The sequence below is a fragment of the Muscardinus avellanarius genome (genome assembly GCF_963383645.1).
Source record: "Muscardinus avellanarius genome assembly, chromosome: 7".
NCBI classification, from domain to species: domain Eukaryota; kingdom Metazoa; phylum Chordata; class Mammalia; order Rodentia; family Gliridae; genus Muscardinus; species Muscardinus avellanarius.
In genome coordinates, this window is record NC_137793.1 from 42,078,059 (window position 1) to 42,101,276 (window position 23,218).

Below are 23,218 nucleotides of genomic sequence, written 5' to 3' on the forward strand. Positions count from 1 at the left end.
GCCAGAAACTTTTGCCAAACCTTTTTTTCTTAAGAACACATGGTTACTTACTTACATAAAACAGCAGAGAGATAGTGGACATAAAGTTTATAAGGTATAATTATGTTTTTAACTTTATTCATTAACTTTCTTCGAAAAGCTTTAAATATAGTGATAAAACATATACTCACAGACATTTCTGAGACATACTTATTGGGTCTTTGCTAATATTTGGCGAATTACTTTGATTTCTTTGTAGCTTCTAAAAATGTACATCTCAGAATGTATTAACATTTTTAAAGCTACATGACTTAGTGGGTCAATACAACGAGTGCATTGTACCAATATATTTATGTTTTGTATAAGGTCATGGGTTCAAAGGGCTACTCTTTTATGTTGGCTTTATTTACATGTGAAATTTTTACCAAGTGATACAGGGAAATGGATACCATATGTTTCCCAGCTGTTTAGTTCTGACAGGAACCATTAAGAATGCTCTATGGAAATGAGTTCTGTCTGAGTCTTATGAAAATACTTCTTTCCACAGAATGGTCTAGAAACTAAAGAAGAAGTATCGACATTCAGGCGGCATGTTGTCCTGCCCCTTCTTAGAACCTCTGATGCTTTTTTAGCCTCAGGGTGAAATCTGCATTTTTTTGTGTCTGTGCCTTGACTGCCAAGAAAAAATCCTAGTCATGAAGAATAGATTGTTTAATGGGTTTCCATGATAATGCTTTAATTTAATGCTATATTATTATATATTTGGATGAGGGAAAAGGCAATAATATGCTACACACCAAAGACAAAATTCAGTTTCCTTATTTCTCCTAAGCTGGACAGGTACTTTAAGCACAAGAAAAAGAGCTATTAATGAATGGCAATATTTTCTCTTCAATTCTTTAAGTTGAACAAAAATTTCACTTCCATTGTTGTTCTACCTCAATGCTGTAATAAATTTCTTATCATCCATGGAAACAAAGTTCAGAATAGCAGTGGCAACTAGGAAGATATCTGAGGTTAAATTTGCTTTGTGCTGATCATTAATAAATTCTTTATACACGGACAACATTTATTTTTTATTATTATTTTTTTTTGGTGGTACTGGGGTTCCTGGAAGCCCTTCTACCTCCAGGCTACACTCCCAGACCTCTTTTTACATTTTATATTTGGAAACAGGGTCTCCTAAGCCAGCGCGCGTGGCTGGCTTCGAACCTGCGCCATCCTCCTGTCTCTGCCTCCCAAGCGCGGGGATTACAAGCGTGCGCCACCACGCCCGGCCTACACGGACAACATTTAAATCCCTGACAACTTTATGTACCTTAGATCTTTATTACCTCTATGAGAACAGGATCTGTGTCTAATTAATCTCTCTATCACTTAAAGCATGCAGTACATTGCTTTACCTATATAAGTTCTAATGCCTTTTTGGTTCAATGTGTTCATTTTAACATCTTACATAAGCAAAATACTTATTCTACCTGATTATGACACAAATTTTCCAAAATGGTTAGTAAGTAAATGGATGTGTGTATTTGATGCTGATTTATAGCCCACAATAATCTCTTCTACTCTCGCTGGCATTTGGAATGCCTCTTAACATCAGCACACAATTTAGAGTTGTCTGCTAATCACCCACATCCAGTCACCTTTTCAACAAGTATTAATGTGGGCCTAGGACAGGAAGGGATTTGTGATAGGCAGCATGTTTCAACCTAGGGGTCTTTATTTCTCTGCACCCTTTACACCCTTTGCCTGCTTCCTCCTCCTTACCCAACATTCTCATTCTCTCTCTCTCTCTCCCTCTCCCTCTCCCTCTCCCTCTCCCTTTCCCTCTCCCTCTCCCTCTCCCTCTTCCCCAAACATGTTCCTTTTGGTTGTGGCATGGATAACTACAAGACCATTTATGTAGTCTCTCAGGCGATCTCCAAGACACTGTTGAGACTTGTTTCCTCCCCTCCACCCCTCAGGCATCATCTTGCTGTTTCATCCTAAATTCCTCTTAAATCTAGACCGTTTTCTTTATCCTTACTGTGCTAACTAGACCACACTGTGATTCTCTCCCATGGCCTCCACAACATTTCCCTGCTTCCACTGCTCTCCCTTTGCAATCTCTCTTCAGATAAGACTGAATTTGTTACTCAAAATTGGCTCCAAAACTTTCAGGTGGCCCTGTACTCCTTAAAATAGTATTTCCCCATATGTGAGAGTCATAGCTTTCCTGCATCTAAGATGGTACACATGAGCCACACTAAAGACCCCGGATTAAAAAGTGTGCCACTGATCGCTGGGTACTCTTTTTCCCTCCTAATTGTCTTAAGAAATTCCCATTTATCTCTAGAAAACTTACAATTTCCCTCTAGAAAATGAGATTGTACACTGTAGGCTCCGAGGCTTTCAGTTACAACGATCAACACAAGTGTTTTGTGCTCATCACATTTACTTTAATGATGATCTTGGATTTATTGCAAGTAACATTGTTTTTCTACCTTTTGTTGTGGTACTGGGGATGGAACTCAGGGGTATTATACCCCCAGCCCTATTTTTTACTCTTTATTTTTAAAACAAGGTCTCATTAAGTTGCAAAGGGCCTCACTAAGTAGCTGAGCTTGGCCAAGAACTGTGATCCTCCTGTTTCAGGCTCCCAAGTACTAAGATTACAAGTGTTTGCCCATATTCAGCTTTGGTTTTCTATATATAACAGTGACATAAAGATCTTTTTAAAACCAAATATACTTAAAAATAAAGTGTTTTAGAAGAATATATTAAATGGATGATAGTATAAATGGTATATAGGTAAAGCAAAATAATAGAGGTAGGCCTTTCATATAACATAACATGGAACTGATACCTAAATAGGTTTGCAAAATCCTGGATCTTTCAGGTTAATTGTTAAATAATGGTATGTAGCAGGGTTTTTTTTTTCTTTTTTTCTTTTTTGGTATTGGGAATTGAAGCAAGGGGGTATTCTACTTCTAAGATATACTCCCAGCCCCCACTGCCTTTTTTTTATAGTAGCTCTTTATTCATTTTCTAATCTCACTTCTCATCTCAGCACTCATGATTCCCACAACACTAGCTTTTCCAGCCTTCCCATTGCTAAACTCACCCTTTCTGAATATACCACATTCTTCTTTCATTGTCCCTGCCTGTGCCTGTTCTTACTCCCCTGCACCGTCCTTGCTGTCTTTTCTGCCTGAGACTCAGGCTCCTTGCACAAGATTCCAGCAGGCATTTTCCCAAGGATGCACTTCCACCAACTCTCCCAAGGTATAGCTGCTCTTGGCTTCTCAGTGCTCTGACCATACCTGCATATCATCGGAGCTAGGTGTTTCTGTAGTCATCAATGTACCTAGTCACAGATGTATTGGTCTCACCTGTCCTGAGAGTTCCTCAGGCACAAAGGTTGCTCAAGAACATATTTGTGTTTATTCCCAGTCCCCCTCCACATTGTGGTACTGGAGCTTGAATCCAGGTTCAAAATAAACCTATTTTATTTTTTAGTTTGAAACAGGATCTTGCTAAGTTGCTGAGGCTGGCCTTGAACCTGAGATCCTCTTGTCTCAGCCCCCCAAGTACTAGGATTATGGGTATGCCCCCCACACCTGATATTACCAGATCTTTAGCTAGTGCAGTACCTTAAGAATATCGGGGCTTGGTGGCTAAATCTTGCAATGAACATATAAATGAAGGATAGAGAGAGGAAGGGAGCAGAGAGAAAGGTGGGAAGGAAGGAGTTAAAGATGCAAAAAGTAGTAAATATGAGTTTTCTCACCATGAGTCTGTCTTGCCACATTGTGAGAACACTATGCTGAATAGTTCAAAAATAGTATTAGTAAACTATTAAAGATGTTCAGACACTCAGAAGATGTGCTATGTACTGAAGTATTTTCATCTATTTCCTATAATAACTTCTAAGTCTCAGTTTCCTCATCTGTAAAATGAAGAGGTTAGACTATATGATTGCTAAGATCTGATCCAGCCTTAAGTTTCTATGACTGTATGAAATGTCTAAAATAACAGGGCTCTATATTCTGACTGAGTCACTATGAAACACTATAATTCTTTTGGATCCATGTATTTTACCAGATCTTCACAAATTTATAATTATGAGGCTAAGCTGATTGCTGACACAGAACAACTCTTTGGCTCCTGGGCCTGATAAATTAGTATTTTCTTAAGAAGATAATGTACAGTTTGCTATTGCAATAGTTGATCCAACTTTTAAGACAAACCATCAATGCTGGCTCCTAAAATGTCTATTTACTTTACTGCTAAATATAGAGTTATGTATCCATATTGGAAAATTAGCTTGAGACGTGAAAAAAGAGAAAGAAAAGGATTATGTCTTTAGGGTAATATAGTGTTCTTTTGTCTTTTGTTAAATACATTCTATTTTCCATGAGAAACAAGTTCAGCTTTAGCTATGATTGCTTTAGTGTGTGCAAAATGATTCATGGCATGTCTGTAGCCAGAGGAGACTGAGGCTACTTTATGGACATACCTTCTATGGGATACTTCCATTTCCTTTCATTTTTACACTAAAGTGAGGGACGAAAGGTGAGGGTGTCACTGCTCAAGTCATGAGATATTTTTTGTCCTATGTAAACTAAAATTTGTGGTGGACCAGCTTAATTTCGAACACATCTCAGGCTCCGTAAGCAATGATGACAGAGGCTTCTACCACCTTGTGCCAACAGGAAGAAGGGTCTGGGGTCTGCGTGAGAACTGCTCACTGGATGTTCTTCTGTACTGACCTTAGAGATTAAACTGTAACCTGATCCAAGAAAATGTTGACTTAATCCTGGATTTGGAGAATTGTGTCAAAATATTATACTGAAGCCAGGCGTGGTGGCGCACGCTTGTAATCCCAGCATTTGGGAGGCTGAGACCGGAGGATTGTGGTTTGCGGACAGCCTCAGCTACTTAGTGAGATGCTCTGCAACTTATTGAGACCCTGTTTCAAAATAAAGAATAAAAAATAGGGCAGGGGGTGAGCTCGGAGCTCAAATGGCCCTGTATTCCATCCCCAGACCCGCAGAAAAACAAACAACAACAAAAAAAGAATAAAAAATAGGGCAGGGGGTGTAGCTCGGAGGTCAAATGGCCCTGGGTTCCATCCCCAAACCTACAAAAAAAAAAAAATACAAGAGAAATATGTTTCTGGAATGTTCCTATGAGTTGGCTTGTTCAACCCTTTATATGGTACCACAGACCTTCTATGAGTGTATCTTGAGACCAAAGGGAAAATACAGAGAGGTCTTTATTATTATAATAATGCCAGTCAAGCCAGGCACATGTTTGTAATTCCAGTTCTTGGCAGACTGAGAAAGGAGGATCTCAGGTTTAAGACAAGTTTTAGCAATTTAGCAAGACTCTCAGCAATAGAGAGAGAACCTGTTTCAAAATAAAAAATAGTCTTGGTAGTGTATCTCAGAAGCAGACTGTCCCTGGGTTCAATCTCCATTATCCCCATACCCTCAAAATGCCACTCAATAATCTAGTCACATTTGGATATTCAAATATTATGGGAAAAGGTGCACTGATTTGAGTTCTAAATGTTGCATTTTTAAGTGGCTACTGATATCAAGCAGCTGTTGCTGAATGTGTCAGATTCACGTTTTATTATTCCTGGCTCTGCCCAGAATTGTTGATTCCTGCTCAGATAATTTTCTAGTCTCTCTGTGCCCATTTTTTGTTCTTTAAAAAACCAAAACAAAATAATAGGAAAAAAAAAAAAAAGCCTTACTGGAATAGTCAAGGCTCTATTACCCTGGATAGGAAATATTTACCAAGAGGCATATTCTATCACAAAGGCAGACTCAATGTTTTGAAAACTTTAAACCTTTGGGCTTCAAAAGTACAGTTTCCATAAAATAGTAATTGGTGGGTCTGAAGAAAGTACATGCTTTCAAAATTATTTTGTCATCTAAAAAGTATGCTGACCTTTGCTTTGACATTAGCAGACTCATGAGTGTTCTAGGTTCTTTGCTCTTTCCAGGCCTGTTAACCAGGTTTCCTTTCTTTCTCTCCCTGCGTGGGAATGCAGAGACACAGACATCCAGGGACAGAGTATCAGCTCATCAAGCAGAGAAGCCTGGAGCAAGATCAAGCTTGGATCAGGCTCAATGTGGTGTCTGGCCGAGCAGACACACACTTACCAGTTTTAACTGAAGGTGGCGGTATTTTACAGTGTTGATCTACTGTCAAGGACAAAGAACACCAAGTAGCAGTTCCTTGGTAAGAGAGAAGGAAAGACAGATGGAGCAGGCAGGTGGGACTTTGGAATATCCCAACTTTCTACTTCTATATCCCCACTGATGGCTCCAAATGCCTGTGTGTTTCACTTTTAAGTGTGGAGTATGTTTCTACATTAAAATATTAGCTTTACACACTAAGGAAGAAAGGGATTATGTCTTTAGGTTACAAGCTTTTCTCTACTCCTTTTTCCTATTTTCCATGAGTCTGTGGTGAGTCTGTGAAAGCTGGTCTTATTTTGAGAGGGATGCACACTAAGGTCTTGAAAAGAAGGGAAATGGAAAAACCAAGTGTGGTCTGCAAGGGTTCCTGCCACGGTTCCGCAAGGTGAGCTCCGATCAGGGCTCCGGGTTACAAGGCAGGCGCAGATGAGCAAAGCAAAGAGGGAGGAAGAGCAGACATGGCCCCTCCAGGGTAAAGGGCAGCAGAGGTGCTGCTCCGATCCACAGGTGAACTCAGTGTACACTTCCCAGGTGTTATAATAAACAGTGGAAAATGGATCTTAAGAATTCCACATAATATTTCTTATTTGGAATTTTCCTAAAAATTTCTCCACTTAGGACTAAAAATACCAAGATGTTTGTATAAGGCTTTCTATGTTTCTGAGTACAAGGCAATTACATGATTTAGTCAGATATTTCCCCAAGTCTGGAGAACTGATAGGCTGTTCTCCTGGATTCTCACTTGAAAATAAATGAGAACTCAGGGAATTTTAGGTATCATGTAGCAAATGACATCGCATGCTGACTTCTCAACCAGGAATGAGGTTCTGACTTTAACTTTCCATGACACTGGGGGACCACTCTATCAAAATTGAAAGTATCCCCTAAACATCCAATTAATAATTTCTCCATTTGAGTCACATGTAGGTCACAGAATTCCAGAAATCAGTGACAAAACCTGGTTTTGCTCACTTTAGGTTGACTTTAACCCGATTTCCAAACTATGCTCTCTGCCTCAACTTTGGCAATCATTTACCTATCAAGCTTCAGTTTTAGGAGCAAAGTTGTAAAAATAGTTTTTAATAGCAATTTTTCTTGAAAGTAGTTGAATGGAAAATTTTCTTTATTCTGTTTATCTTTAGTAACATTAGACTATATTTAGATTCATCTCTTCAGTGGAATTTGCTCTAGCTGACAATTGCTTTGGTAAACATATTGCTCTCTTTTTTTATATAATCAGGGGTGAAAAAATATAATGAAGCATGTTCAGAATGTTAAGTAATTATCAATGGGCAGAATGCTAAAGTACTCCTACAAAACCCATTCATTCAGCTGGGCCTGGTGGTGCATACCGTAGCATTATTTGAGAGGCTGAGATGGGAGGATCACAGGTTCGAGGCCACTCTTAGCAATACAGGAAGATTCTTAACAACCTAGAAAACACTGTTTCTAAAAAATAATAAAAAGAGCTGGGGATGTAGCTCGGAGGAAGAATTGGGTTTAATTCACAATACCATGTTTGTACACACACGCACACACACATACACAAACAAAGATTTATTCACTCAACAAACAGTTGTTGACTGTTGTCTGTGCATGGTGTTCTAGGGGTGCAAGGGTAAAAAGGAAGACTTAATTGTGTCAGACAATAATGTGAATACAAAGGTGAAGAAAAATTACAAAATGCAAGTGCTTTGGGGAAAACAAGCAAGGTAATAGGATAGAGAACAGTGAGAAGCTTCATCAAGGAAGTGTCATTTATTTTTATTACTTTTTTTAGTTAGTTATTGGTACTGGGGATAAAATTCAGGGGAAGTCTACTTCTGAACTATAGCCCCAGCACTTTTTATTTTTTTAAATTTCAGAACAGAGAAATGTGTGTTCCCACATGATGGAAGGGGTAAGGAGTTTTTCTGGGCCTCTCTCCTAAGGGCACTAGTCCTGTGTCTGAGGGCTCTATCTTCATGATCTAATCACCTCCCTAACGACTCTAACTCTGGGGATAAGTTCAAATATATGGGTTTGAAGGGATACAACCATCCTTTCTATAGCATGAGGATACACTTTGTGCATAGGAGACTCAGGACCTCGTGATGGATTGACATCAAGGAGGAGAATTCCAGCTTCACCAGTGGAGTGGATTTTTTGGTAAAGTGAACACTTTCCTGAGGAAGGCATCTAAGAGGGAACATGTTGTGGAGGGGGATTCATGGATTTTTTTTTTTTTAGAATTCCATATGAGACAGCCAATGTAGATATCTAGCGGGTTATGAAAAGGGAAGCTGAAGTGTGATTAGCAGCAGCATGTAGATGGTATGTGAATCTGGGGATGGGGGAGGGAGACAGAGGAGAGAAGGAAGGTCCTATTAAATATTTAGTCATACTTGAGTATTTAGGGGTCAAGTAAAGAAGGAAGAGGAGTTAATGAGGAGAATAAGGAGATAACAGAATGTTAGGAGGAAAATGAGAGAGGTGGTATTACAAAGTTAAGAAATGAGATTGTTTCAGGAAAGGAGTGGCCAGCAATCTCAAGTACTACCAAGAGGCCAAGCAAGACAGTGATATCAAAATGCGAATGGATTTGCCAATAATGGTGATCTTCCCTAGAGAGGCGAGTCATATTGGAGATGCTTAGGTGAATAAAAATAGAGGACTGGAGATGGGGTTTTCCCTAATTCTTCTTTCTTTTTTTTTTTGGTGGTACTGGGGTTCCTGGAAGCCCTTCTACCTCTGGGCTATGCTCCCAGACCTATTTTTTTTAATATTTGTTTATTTGGAAACAGGGTCTCTTAAGCCAGCGAGGCTGGCTCCAAACCAGCGCGATCCTCCTGTCTCCGCCTCCCAAGCGCGGGGATTACAAGCGTGTGCCACCACGCCCGGCTTCCCTAACTTTTCAAAGCAGGTTAGTTCTAAATGAAATGGAGAGAGGAGCAGAGAAACAGGATGGGAGATCTCACAGTGGGTTTTGTTAGTGTTTTTCTTTTTTAAAGATGAGAAGTAGAGAGTGTTTGTATGATGAGGGCAATGGTCCCACAGAGAAAAGAGACTGATGGGCAGATGAAAGAGGATATAGCTCAAGGGTCAGGGTGTCAAAATGAATGAAGATAAGCAAAATACCAGCTGTCTCATACACCAATTATGATACAAACCCAAAGCACGAGGCTTCCTTTTACCTCTTCCAATATTCATTTGTCCATTGACACCTCAGATGTGTATTTTGAAGTACTGCTCAGGAGATAGCATCATGAACAAAATTGCCCAAATGAGGTTTTAGTTCACCAGGGAAAACTGGTTTTATGCCAGTATCAAAACAAAATTTAAAGAGGAGGAAACATATAGTGAGATAGTAATACAAATGAGTTAGGGGAAGTGCTGATTTAACTGAGACCTATGCAGTACAATACAGAAGCCACTAGAAGCTGAGGTCTATTAAGCACTTAAAATATAGCTGGTGGCATATGACTAAATAATAGTTTTGACTTATTGGGTTAAATAAAATATATTATCAAATTAAGCCCTCTAATGATACTTATTTAATGAGGCTACTCAAACATTTTAAGTTTTAATAGGTAGCTCATATTTCCATTTGACAGTACTGGTCCATGCAGTCAGGTATGGAGGTGACTTGGAGGTAAAAGGAGAAAGGGAAGGAAATCCCTGTGAAGGAATGTGGCACCTCGGAGGTGACTGGCTGGCTAAAGGCAGGGGAAGTGGCATGTAAGTAGCTTGCTGGCCCAGGAGAAGGCCACTCTGGGCCTATGTGGCCACGTAAGAGAGTTTCCCACTACATAGTTTGCAATCCATCCTGGGAGAACACAAGCTGGTTGGAGAAGGGGCCATTTTGCCTCCTCAAACACACTGGGTTAGAATGTAGGTGGCCAGGTCACCACTTCTCAAACTTGAATGTGCATCAGTGAATCACCTGGGAGTCGAGCTGGTTAAGATGCAGATTCTGATTCTGAGGTCTAGAGTGGGTTTGAGAGTCTGCACAAGCTCCCAGGTGATGCCTGAGGTCAGGGCCTCTGTGAGCTAAAGCCACAGAAGGCTCTGGCATTTGTAGAAGATGCTTCTCTCTCTCAGAGGAGCCTTCGAGTACAAGGTCCTAGGATTCTGTTTCTATTGACTGGGTTTATTTTATAATTATTTTTTGAGGGAAGAGTCTGAGCAAAGGATGTCTGGGGATTGAGAGGGGTCATTTGAAATGGGAACACAGAGTTCATTTAATATTAGGAGGCAAAAAAGGATATGCCTCCAGCAAGAAGTGGGGTTCTATCAGAGATACTCCAAAGCTCTCAAACTGAATTGTGTCCCAACATGCACCCATACTTTTGCATTGGATTGGAAAAATGGGGCAAGGAAAACAGCTTCTGTGACAAGATCAAGACTTCTGAGAAAGAAGTCACTGCGAGGCCACATAGGGGAAGAGCACTTTACTTCTGTGTCAGGTTTTCCTGTGCTCATGTCTCTCCTTCTCTTCCTGCCCAAAGGATGCTTTTTTTTTCTCTCTAAATTCAGGGTTTCTCAACCTTTTGTACTGTAGATTTCCCTAAACTCATTTCTACTAAGAAGAGGTTCTCTAATGATCAGGTTTGGGGTGAGAGGTATTTTTCTCAGAATCCAATAAAAACAAACCAAGATCTAGAAGAGGAGACTGTCAATCCCTTCTTAGTTTTCTTTTCCTTAAATACTTTCTTGATTATGCCTTTCTTAACCCCACTGCTATTAACCTTTTAGAAAAACAGGTTGCTGTGGTGATTGTACTCACAGTCAAGCAAACAGAAGCAATATGCAATAAAGGGCAAAAGGGGCAAAGATGCAATGCACTTAAGCTCTGCTACTTCCAGCCCCTTGCTGAATGGCAATGCCACCAGAGATTTACTTCTTTATAACTTTTTACACCATCTTTCTCATACTGATTTACATCTTCTCTCTCAAAAATATAAAATATGGATTAAAGACGGAAATGGTGTCTTCCTTTTTTGGAAAGTGGCGGCAGCTCTTCTTTCATGAGTAAATTCTGTGCTCCATTCAAAATAAATGACCGTGTGCATTCTGTAGCAATAGAAGGCAGCAGATAAAACTGTCTTCACATTATGGTTACCATCATGCCCAAAAAATACAGCTCGAGAAAAAAGTACAGGAATTTTATTTTGGTGTCAAGGTTAATTGTAGTTTTCATTTTCTGTCTTTTAAATAATAGATTATATCACCTTCATAATAATTATACTGTTAAAGAAAAATAATAACTGTTCTACACGATAAACATTCTCATCTGGATGTTTTGCCACATGTAAATTTTTACCGTTGTGAAAATAAGTGGGATCTTTGTCATAAATGTTAGATTATGTGCCTTGTCGTGTTGAAGTGCTCATTTTCTTGATTGAGACGTGTTTCTCTATTCTTTGAAGTCCAGTTTATATTACATCATGCGAAATGGATAATCAGCAGGCTTTTCAACTTAAACTGCCATACTAACTTTTGCTTTCAGGCTTTTAGCTCCAAACCTTAATACAAACTGGGAACAGGAGGTCTATATACTTAGCATCTTCAACTGTGTCTCAGCAATGCCTACAGGATAAATTTTATGTCAATTTGTTATTTTAGGTGATGGTGTAATCCTTGAAAATCTTAGAACACTATATAAAGCTTTTGTTTTTATAGGCTCAGGGGCTACCACAAAACTTGCAGGCATTGGGTCTAAAAGTAGAGCAAATCTGCAGTGTACTCATCCAAAATTACTTTCACAAGATACTAAGTTTAAAAATATGGTTTCTTTTATTCATTGTCACACAAATAACATTTTATACTGTTTAAATATTAAAATTATTTCACAATCTCTTCTCAGAGATCTCAGACTCCTTTATTATTGTTACATAACTGAACTTTCTAACCTCAATGCTCTAAATTCTCAGATGCAAAGCTGCACTAATATTTATTTACCTTCTTTCTTAAGAAATGATACAATGAGCTTAGCAGATACATATTTTGAAAGAATCATGAGCTATTTAAGGCATCATGAATAGAAACAAATGTGTATTTTAATATCTAATTAATTAAAAAACTAAGTCAATGAAATTGAATATGTTTTGATTTGAATACCATATGTTGCTATGATGTATTTTTCTCCTGATTTGGGAAAAAACCCACAGAGCAGAGTAAACGTTCCTTGCCTCATGCTGTCCTCTTTCTACAGGAGGAGCAAGGTATCAAGCAGGAAATGCCGGCAAACATTTCATAAATAACTTCCTTCTTTAGGAGCACATTTTTCATACCTAATTTCCTTGGCTGCTAATCCTTGCCCTATACTACTTGCTACATGTGTTCCTTGGACTAAATTATTTCTCCATTGACTCTAATTCATAAGTGCCCTGGAGATAGCAGAGCTGATTTCAGACCTATTTCCTAGTTCCAAAACTTTGGGCAAAATATTTACTCTTTGCATACCTCAGTTTTTCTATCAATGAAATGGGCACAATAACGGTCCTTCCCCGGAGAATTCTGTGAGGATAGTAGGCTGTCCAAAGAGGACCTGGCATAACACCTGGTACTCTGAACACTGAGGGCACACCCCAGAAGTCTCAGAAGCACCTGTGCAGCTCCATGCGCAGGCCCAGTGTTCTTGAGCCTCCTACTTCTCCCTCTTCCTCCCTCTCATCACCTTCTTGTGATGTCTCCTCTTCCCCCTCATACTTCCTTCTTTTCAAAATCTCTTTTCACACAAAAATTTGAACCCCAGTCATAGTGTAGTGTAATCGATAGAGAAGAGTTTAAAAAATGCCTAGTATATTTTGGAAAGGTAAAGAAAAATGTGGGGAGGAAGGTGCACTTGTAATCCCACTACCTGGGGAGCTGAGAAGGACGATCCAAGGTTTGAGGCCAGTTTCAGCAACTTAGTGAGACTGTGTTTCAAACTAAAAAATAAAATAGGCCCGAGGCTCTAGCTCTCTAGCTCAGATGTAGAACATCCCTGAGTTTAAATCTAAGGAGGAGGGGTAGAGGGAGAGAGGGAAGAGGAGGAGGAGGGGGGGGGAGAAGAAGAGGAAGGAAGGGAGGGAAGGAGGGAGGGAGGGAAGGAAGGAAATATAAGTGACAGAGTGACAGAGGTTTGGGACAAAGTTTCCTCTGAGGCCAAAATGCCTTCTCTTGCCATCTGTTTAAAGAGACAGAAAATTTCTAGCCCTCTTGGAGCAAATTCTTCTTAGGTGGCGAATACAAGAAAGACAGAGTGGAGGGGGTTATTTTTACATCTGGCTGCCCATGGAAATGACTGAGAATGTCTTGATCCTTTGAGAAATTGGCTCTGAAAATCTTATCATGTTGAAATTGTTTCAAAGTCCACAGATAATTTTATAGCAATGATATGTAAGAGTGAATTTTTCCATGTGTCCCTTTTTCTAGGGATCCCTTTTTTCTGATCTATAAGAATACTCTTGATCTATTAAAATGCAAGAGGCCCGAGTCTTTCCCTTGTACATCAATTTCCTGACAAATATAATTATTGTTGCTGATTTTGTGCACTGGGTCTGGGTGAAGTTTAAAAGCTTCTGGATTTGAAGCTGGCCTTTCCTTCCACCACAAAAGAAAAGTCTCATGTCACCTATTGTGGAAGTGGTTAGGAGTCACAAGACCTGAAAAGAATGGAATAAACCAGCCCCAGGAAAGATGATTTAGCTTCTGTTTATTCACTTCACCTGGTAAAGAGTAGTTATTTAAAAGAGAAATGGGATTTTCCACTTAATGGGGGAAAATTAGGATTTAGAAAGTTTTAAAAGGATAGCATCCCAATGAGCCGGGCGTGGTGGCGCACGCTTGTAATCCCCGCGCTTGGGAAGCAGAGACAGGAGGATCGCGCAGGTTCGAAGCCAGCCGCGTGCGCTGGCTTAGGAGACCCTGTTTCCAAATAAAAATGTAAAAATAGGTCTGGGAGTGTAGGCCGGAGATAGAAGGGCTTCCAGGAACCCCAGTACCACCAAAAAAAAAAAAAAAAAAGGATAGCATCCTGAAGTTAAATAACTGCTGCTGTGTCCAGCTGAGAGGTAGTATACATAATGGACAAGAGAACAGAATCTAGAGGCAGAATTATTGGGAGCTAAATCCCAGCTCTGAGGCTTAATTGCTGTGTAATTCTGGACAAGATAGTTACCTGCTCTGTTCCTCAGTTTTACTATCTATAATAAAGACAAATATAAACATCCTAATAGTGCTTAGCGCTCAGGGATGTTGGGATCAATTGGGTTCATGTAAGTAAAGGACTTTCAAGAGTACCTAGTACATTAACAGTACCTACTTATTAATGAAGTATTTACTGGCGTGTTTTCTCTCCAACTGCCTACCTCTAAGGAGAAAGAAAATCTTATATCTGCAAAGTATCTTTTGATACATCACCCGATTTTGATTATAAAAATTGTCTTGTGTCATTGTAGGTGAAGTTTCTACCTTATAGACAGCCACAGGCTCAATGGCTGAATTCTGGACTCCGAGGCTGGAGGCTGCAGTCTCTGTCTCTGACCACAGCCCCTGGTTCAACTTTGAAACAAATGATACCTTTTAAGGAGAAACAGCCTCATAAAGCTTATAGCCAAAAGTCTCTGTTAAACTCTATAGAAGCTTAAGTATTTCTGAAATAAAAGAGTAGAAAAATTAAGGGTAAATACAAAGTTTAATTTGAAATTTAAACTATTTTCTGTGGTGCTTCTGATCCAAACATGGACACATTACTTTCACTCACACACACAAAAACATGAAGATAAACAAACCTAGGAAGACCAATGATCTCCCTTGTTTCATCTAAGCAAAATGTCCAAAGAAAACAAACTGTCTAGGGAAAAATTAAATTAGCTTTGTATAAGTCCTTTCAGTTAGAAAGGTCTAGGATTCTAGTAGCTGTATGGGTAAGGTAGTTCTATCTATTTTTAAACATGATACACATCATTGGAGCATTATCTTAAGCCTTTATCAACTGTGGGTCTCAGGACTCTTGTTACTGTCAGAGAAGGTCTGGTTTTGGCAAGGTCAACGTGATGCCTTATGGTAATTACTATGAAAAATAATAAACATAATCTCATAGCGTAATACCATGATATCATTCCCATCAATATCCTCTTTTATTTTCGTTTTTACCTATTGCAGAGAGAAAAGCAAAAAAGGTGTAATTTGATTTACACAGGGAAAAATAACCCTAAATGTATTTTTTGGTCGGGGGAGGGAGGCAAGAGGAAAAGAGGTCAGCCAGCTGGTTTTAATCTATATGCCATAATTCTCTGTTTAGTTTACACTATTAAACTCCAAAACGTTTCTTTAATCTTAACTGTTACAGTATGCCTTCTTGCAGATTCTATCATGTCGCATCCTGATAGAGTTTCAGACTTTGGCAAAGAACATCCCCCTAGCCGATTCTTGCCATATGGGTAGTAAATGCATCCAACACGTTTTTTTTTCCATTGGCGCCTGCATTATTATGTTTTGTCACCAATGGTTTCTCGGGTTTTCAGTAAATTGTTGCATATACTGTGGTTTGGAGATACTGAGATGATCGCCTACGTTTATTTGTACTCAGTCAGGTCCTCATTAGGGCTTCCGGGTCCTGTTATCCTTTTGTGGATGAACTAACATCTGTTTGTTGAAGGTGGTGGGGAGGGGGTGTGAGTGGAGAGACCATTAAAGGAAAGGAAAACAGAGACCAGGAGCAACCAGTGTGTGGGAGAGCCACTTGACTGGAACGTGTACCACTACGTCAGGATGAGGAGAAGTGGGGAGCGGGACCTACCTGATCTGTCTTCATTTTGCGAATCACATCTTCGGCACAGTTCTGGGATGGTCTTGAGTGATGTGACTGAATACTGAAAGGAAAGCCAGAGGAGAAAAGATGTAAAATAGCAATTTTAAATGAGAGAAATCACCTAAATTAGCAATAATAAAAAAATAATAAAAAATAATAACAATAATACTTGAGTACAACATGGATGTCCAGGAACTCTATCTCACTGTCTCCTTAAATAGGCTGCCTGGTGATCTGGTAGCATCCTAAGCTCTACATTCAAGGCTTCTAAGCAAATGCAGATTAAAACGAAGGCTGACAACCTTTTTTTAACAAGGTGGGATGAGGCCAACAAGTATTCTCTCACCACTTCTGATACTTCTGTGAGAAATACAGGACTTATCTGACCTTTAGAGATTCTTGAAGACACTCATAACATTTGAATTCTGAATCCTAAGGGTCAGTTTTATGTGTAAAAAACTACATGGAGGAACATTGGGCTCCTTGCAACATCCGGGACAGTCAGGACACATCTGTGCTGATGCTGGCTGGACCATACAAAAACATTAATGCCACTAGCCACAGATTTTACTGTGTAGCATCCATAGTCTCCACGGGAAACACCAGGGTAATGTCATAAGATGTGAGATGAACATGGTCCTATGTTTGAAAGCTCATCTGTTTCATGTGTAGATTAGTCTGAATTGAAAAGAGTCACCTTTTAGGCTTGTCCAAGCACCAACCCGGGGGCTATCAGGATGATAAATAATGACATACGAAGGCAAAAATGGGAAATGCTAAAACAAATGTAAAATCAATAGCTATGATTTATAGGGAGTACATCTATTGCCAATCAGTCTTTCTTTGGAGAAGGGTGTTTTCAAACAAAATGAATAGGAATAAAAATAAATAAACAAATAACTGTTTTAGTCAAAGACCACGTAAGGGACTGTCTTCAATCATGCTCATACTTTAATTTGTAAAATAAAGCTTGCTAAAAATATTTTCCTCTGCACCTCTAAGAACAATGAGAATAATGCTCTTATGTAAATGAGCATATATGATGAATTACTTCACCACTGCAAAATTTGGGAGGCTTGAGAAGAAATATTTGTTCTAAAATAAAAATGTTCACAGGAAATTTATCAGTGAGGAATGCAAAATGGGGACACAGTCTTTGAGATGAAGATTCTTTAGTTGGTGTGATGTTGATGGATGAAGCAAAGCAGCTAAACGGAGGCCTCCAGTGCTTTCTGCAACGAGATGGAGGGTGAGGCAGTGTGGGAGTTACTGTCAGTTTGCCGATTGCACATCACAAACAAATTAAATTTACAGTATTTTCAAGTGAAAAAATAAAATCTCAAATGACTAATTAGAGAAATTACTCTTACCTGTCTGATGCAATAGCATCCTGTTTGTGTTGGCCATTCCTCAGAGACTACAGGTTCTTTAGCAGATTCACTAGGTACACAAAGGGATGACTGCTTCTTAAATCAAAACTGAACCTCCAGGTAGTTTTCCCTTTTATATTATATTTTTTGGAGGTCAAGGGTAACACAGGTAAATAAGGCATTTTCTTGATATTAACCCGAGACTTTATGTTTCTGGGAAGGTACAAGCTCTCTAAAAAGTATGGGTGCTTTGTGAGACCATCTGGTACAGGTTAAATAATTACATAGCCTATAATTTAATTAAAATTGAGCCTTTTGTTTTGATTGCTAAACACCCCAGGAAAAACCCTTTGACATCTTTCTCCCCCCTCTCTTCCTCTACCTCTTTTTCCCTCTCTCTTCCTATCTTTCTTTTCTTCCAAGGAAAAATTGTAGGAAGAAGAAATTCAAGATCAATTTTGTTTCAATGTAGTTAATGCTAAATTCAATAATGTTTGCCCAGTGAGCTTAACGATATACATTTGATTAAAATGGATAACCTGCTGTCTGCATTTCTAAGCACATGGGTTCTAATGCCCATCCGAATGTCAAACACATTAGCATCTTTGGTTTCTTCGCTGTAGTTTCACCTTTTCCTACTGTGACCATGAAGGCCCATGTGTATAATAAGATTGAATTTGAACAGGAAAGGTTGCCTGGCTGGTGTGGGGACTGAGTCACAGAGAAGAGCAGGCTAGCTCAGCAATGTCCACTGCCTCAGCCTACATCCACCCACAGTTGTACAGAAATTCACTTTAGTGAAGTTATACATTGAATTATTCTCATCAAAACTTAACCGCTTAAAATGACCTTGAAGAAAAAGTCATGTGCTGGTCCCGGGAATGGAAATAAAAAGTACAACAATCTGAGGAAAAGACAATGTGTTGGCCAGAGAATTAAAGTTTTGACTAATTTTAAGGGTGTAAGGAATGTCAAATTCAGCAATGACCCAAACAAATCTTTATTTTTCATAAAGACACAGAAAAAAGCAATTTGTGGATTTGTTTCAGTAAGTACAAAAACATTGCTATTTGGATGGAAGATTAAGGGTAGGCTATAAAGATATTAAGAAGTGCTTGGGAAACACACAATTCGCAAAATCAACATGCAAAACCATTGTCATATTTACACATTTGGGAATAAGCACAAGACCCTGGAAGTTACCCTTGCAAGAGTGCACTGTGTTGCAGTCTGGGAGCTGGGATGGAGGCTCCTCAGGCTGTTAGCATATTCATAGGACAGATGGCCTTTCATAAGTTGCTGTCAGATGGCCAACCTTTCTCATTCTCAGTACAATGGCTAGTGCCCTCAGGATTGTCACTTAGGCCCCATCAGATCCAAAGCCCAATGCTTTTACTTTGCTTGTGTCTCCCAACCCAAGTTTTGTTGCCTGTTCCTTCAATTCCTATTATCCTTGGGCAACAAGAGAGGAGAGGGGAGGAGAGAGGGACCACAGGTACTTTATTTCCTTTCAGTATGTTGTCCTAATATATTCCTTTACTAGATTTCTTCCAGAGCCTATTCACAGTGAAACTAACCTTTTGGATTCAAATCTTTTCCCCACTACTCTACCAAGTGTTAGGAGGAGCCCCTGCCAAAGGTAAACAGCTACCCCAGCTTCTCTGAGGTCCTGTGTAGGTCTCTTATTCCTTTACTCTGGACCCCCCTTGATGCAGTGATTTCCTCTAGCAACACAGACGCCGTATTATAAAGCCATCTTGAATTCTGCCTTCTCTATGAAGCCCTGGCTGGTCCTTTCTGCCCTTACTGGCCTTTCAAAATCTTCTGCCTTTGGTAAATTTCTGCCTTGTCTTTTGCTTCTTTGTTTCACCTGTGTAAGTGTTGGCTCTCATGTGCATGGGAGGGAAAGGATGATATCTTGGATGTGTATATGTAAATGACACACAAGGACTGATGGAACTACCAGGTTGTACACACATCTTACTAATGTGTGTACATATATGTTTGTGGGGGGTTACTGGGCATTCTATCTCCAAGCTATAACCCAAACCCTTTTTATGTTTTTTTTTTTTAAATAAATAGGGTCTTGCTCATTTCTGAGGGTCTCCCTAAGTTGCTGAGGCTGGCCTTGAACCTATGATCCTCCTGTCTCAGCCTCCCAAGTACTGGGATTACAGGAGTATGCCACTGCACAAGGCTTTGTGGGCATAATTTAAAGATGTTCAAAGGATTTTTCATGTTAGATAATAAATGGGAATTTTCTACAGGCCTTCTTACTGGTAATAGAATTAATCATGTTTCTTTTAAAACTATTTTAATACTTTTATTGGTACATTATAATCTCACATCATAATATTCATAGAACATTATGTTAAGTGAGATTAGCCAGTCACAGAAAGTGAAGGGTCAGATGTTTTCTCTCATATGCAGAAGCTAGGGAGTAACTGGGATATAAGAGGGACTTTAGCATTCAACCCATTTTCCTATGCAAACTCCTCTTAATTATTCAAGATTTACTTGGATATTATTTGTATTGTATCTTTTCTCACTCTTCCAGATGGAAAAAATGCCAGCTTTTAAAGTGTGGTCCCTAGATCAGCATCATCAGTACCTCTGGGAATTCATTAGGAATTCAAATTCTTAGGAGCCATCCCAGAGCTACTGGATCAGGAACTCTGAATGTGGGGCCCAGCAATATGTTCACAAGCCATCCAAGAGCTCCTGATGCACAATAAGGTTCAGGAACCACTGCTCTATATTATTTCCTTATTTTTGTTGTATATCCTTTAAAGAATTTACCACATTGTGTTTTTTCTGCATATTTGCATAAAGGCTTCCCCCGCTTCATGACAGTGTAGACAATATTTTATCTATCTAAAAAACTAAGCACTTATGAATATTAATTCCTTAGTTAGCTCATGATTTAAGTTGCAATATTATATTTATACAGAACAAGTCTTAGAAACACATAATTAGAAATACAGCAATTAAATCATAATACATTTTTAAAAATCTCAATATATTAGTAAGATGAATACTAGCTGCTGACTTAATTTTCTGTGTAAAGGACAATATATTGGTAGCCAGAAGATATGGATTCAAGTTGTATTTCTGATATTTATTAACTCTGTGGTTCTGAACAAATATATTTCATATCTCTGGGGCTCAAATTCCTTATCTCTAAACACGGGTAGTTGTACAAGATAACATAGGTGAGGTCATTTTGTAAACTTCTCAGAGCTATTCAACACTTTTTGTCTCTTTAACCTGTTCCCAGTGGTGTCCTACAGCCTTCCCTCCCCATCTTCATTTCTGATTAAGCTGAGAACAAGACATGAGAAATAATAAGACAGGAAGAGAAGGGCTGAGCTGGGACTGGAAATGAAAGAGAAGATGTTTAGCCTACCCCAACACATCATTTGGCTTCTTTTTGTTCTTTCCTCACCCAAGAGAGTTTGTGGCCTAGGGCAGACACCAAAAACTCAACTTCAGAAACACCATAGCTGATATGATGCAAGGCAATCCTACACACACCAGCCTACACCAGACACTTTTGTCACTCTGCCATGCAAAACACTTTGAACATGCTTGGGATTTATAACGACAGTGCATGATTTCTATATTGAGCTTTGGGGATCTCTGACCACCCTACATATTGTTTGGGATGGAAAAACATTGGACCTTATTCCTGAAAATTAGAGCCAGTTGTGTGGACAGGCAGACATTACTCAACTGGTAATGAGCCACAGAAAATGAAAGCCAAACATCCCAAGCACCTTTTCAAGCTAGAGACTTTGAATAACTAAGGTCCCATTGAGTTTCCAGAAGAAACACTTAAGCCATCCGTCCAAACAACTGTCTTGAAATCCACGATTTCTCATAGAGCTTTCCAAAAGTCAGCCAGGTGTCTCTATCGGCAAACAATGAAAACAACAAGAGTGTGTACAACCAAAACTGGCAGTGAAAGAAAGAAAAGACACATAGAGATTTTCAGAGCTTAGCGTTTTTATAAAATGTCCTCCTCTTCAAAGGCTTGCCTTGCGATTCAGGAAAGATGTCCTGAGTTCATGTATCACTAGCCTTCTGCATATTCAGATGTCCTCTTCTCCCTTCTCCCCAGGACCCTTGCCCATTTCTCCTTCTCTCCATCTTCCAAGCCTCTCTTTTTCTCTTCAAATTGGCTCTATATCCTATAAAAATAAGCAAGCACCCCTGCCACCCCAGGACATGCTGTTTTCTGATTGACCATGGACTTTCCTGCTCTTCTGTTCATTAGTCATTTTTTTTTTACAGAAAATTATCTATTTCCTTAACTCTCCATTTGTTCCTCCAGCCACCATGACATGGTTCTGTTCCATCATCCCACAGACACTGCTTATTATGACCACCAAAGGATATTAACTGGAAAGTCCTAAAGATGCTTTTAGCCCCTTATTTTCATGATTTTCTATTTGCCACTACTGACCAGTCCCCTTAAATTCTTTAAGTCTTGCTTTCTTTGGCTCTATCAGTTTTCTTCCCTTATTTCTGGACACTCCAGTTTCTTTGGCAGACTCTCCCACCCCAGCATATACTTCCTTCTTTGGAACATTCTGCTTTCCACCTTCTAAGTTTTCACAAGTGACTTATCTGCCTAGTTGCCACCACCACCTCTTCAGAGAACAGCTAGGGATGATCCACACTTAAATATGTCCATCCTACTCTGCTTCCAATACATTCTTTTGACCTTTAGGCTCCATTAATAAAAACCGTTATAGTCAATCCTATTATTAAGTATATTTGGGTTTTTCTCTGGGTCCTTGATTTTATATTTTCAAGATCTTTATAAAATTATTATTCTCACATCATAATGTAAATCATGTTGCCAATGACATACATTTTTTTTTTGTGTGTGTGTGGGTCTGGGGATAGAACCCAGGGGCACTCTACCTCCGAGCTACACCCTCTGCCCTATTTTTTATTCTTTGTTTTTGAAACAGGGTCTCACTGAGTTGTGGAAGGCCTTACTAAGTAGCTGAGGCTGTCTGCGAACCACGATCCTCTGGTCTCTGTCTCGTGAATGCTGGGATTACAAGTGTGCACCACCACACCCGGCTATGACATACATTTTGAAACAGAGTCTCACTAAGTTGCTGAGGCTGATTTCAAACCCGTCTTCTCCTGTCTCAAAGGCTTGTTTGTTTTTTTTTTAACCATTTTAAGAGTACACCAGGAATGATCCTACTGAAATACTGATGGGATCAATGTAATGTATTACCACACAAAAGATAAAGGCCCACACTGATCAAGACAGCGAGATCACAGTATTGAATGACCTCTGTCTACTGTGAGAAGCAAACACGTGTAGAGAAGAGGTCCAGTTGAACTGGGAAAACCAGGAGGACTAATGGACTCAGGAGAAGTTACTTTCAATGAAATAGCTATACACATGGATTCTGGAACCAGACTGCCCACACTGTATCTGACTTCACATGACTTCCTTTTATAACTGATCTTAGTTCTTAACCTCGATGGTCAAACAGGGTAATCACTTCCTACATCAGAGTATGGTTGTGAAGATTGTAGGCTAATGATGTAAAACACAGAGAATCATACCTGATACACAATGGGTCTTCAACAAGTGATAGCTATTACTATTTATATTTAAAGTGTCAAGATGAATACTAAAAGTTTAGCCAAAGTAATGATAACCACTCAGGCAAAAATCAAAAATTACAAAAGAATTTTAAAAAATTAACTTACAAAGCAAGATTTATGGCCTACCATAAATCTTGTTCAGTATCAATGATTGTCCAGTTTTGACTGTGAGTCAGTAATCAGTCATGTACAAAATAAAAATGTTGGCTGTCAAGAATGGAGTTTGGTATTATAATTAAATATTACCATGAAGTTAA

General features: G+C 39.2%; 1 protein-coding gene across 1 annotated transcript in view; it reads right to left on the reverse strand.

Annotated features, from left to right (window-relative positions):
- Positions 1-23,218, reverse strand: part of SNCAIP (synuclein alpha interacting protein) — a gene marked incomplete at both ends in the record, with an annotated part of 74,698 nt that overhangs the window by 45,905 nt on the left and 5,575 nt on the right. The window contains one exon of the mRNA XM_080698412.1: positions 15,943-16,015. Coding sequence (XP_080554538.1) covers positions 15,943-16,015 — 73 coding nt within the window. The remainder of the gene's footprint in view (positions 1-15,942; positions 16,016-23,218) is intronic.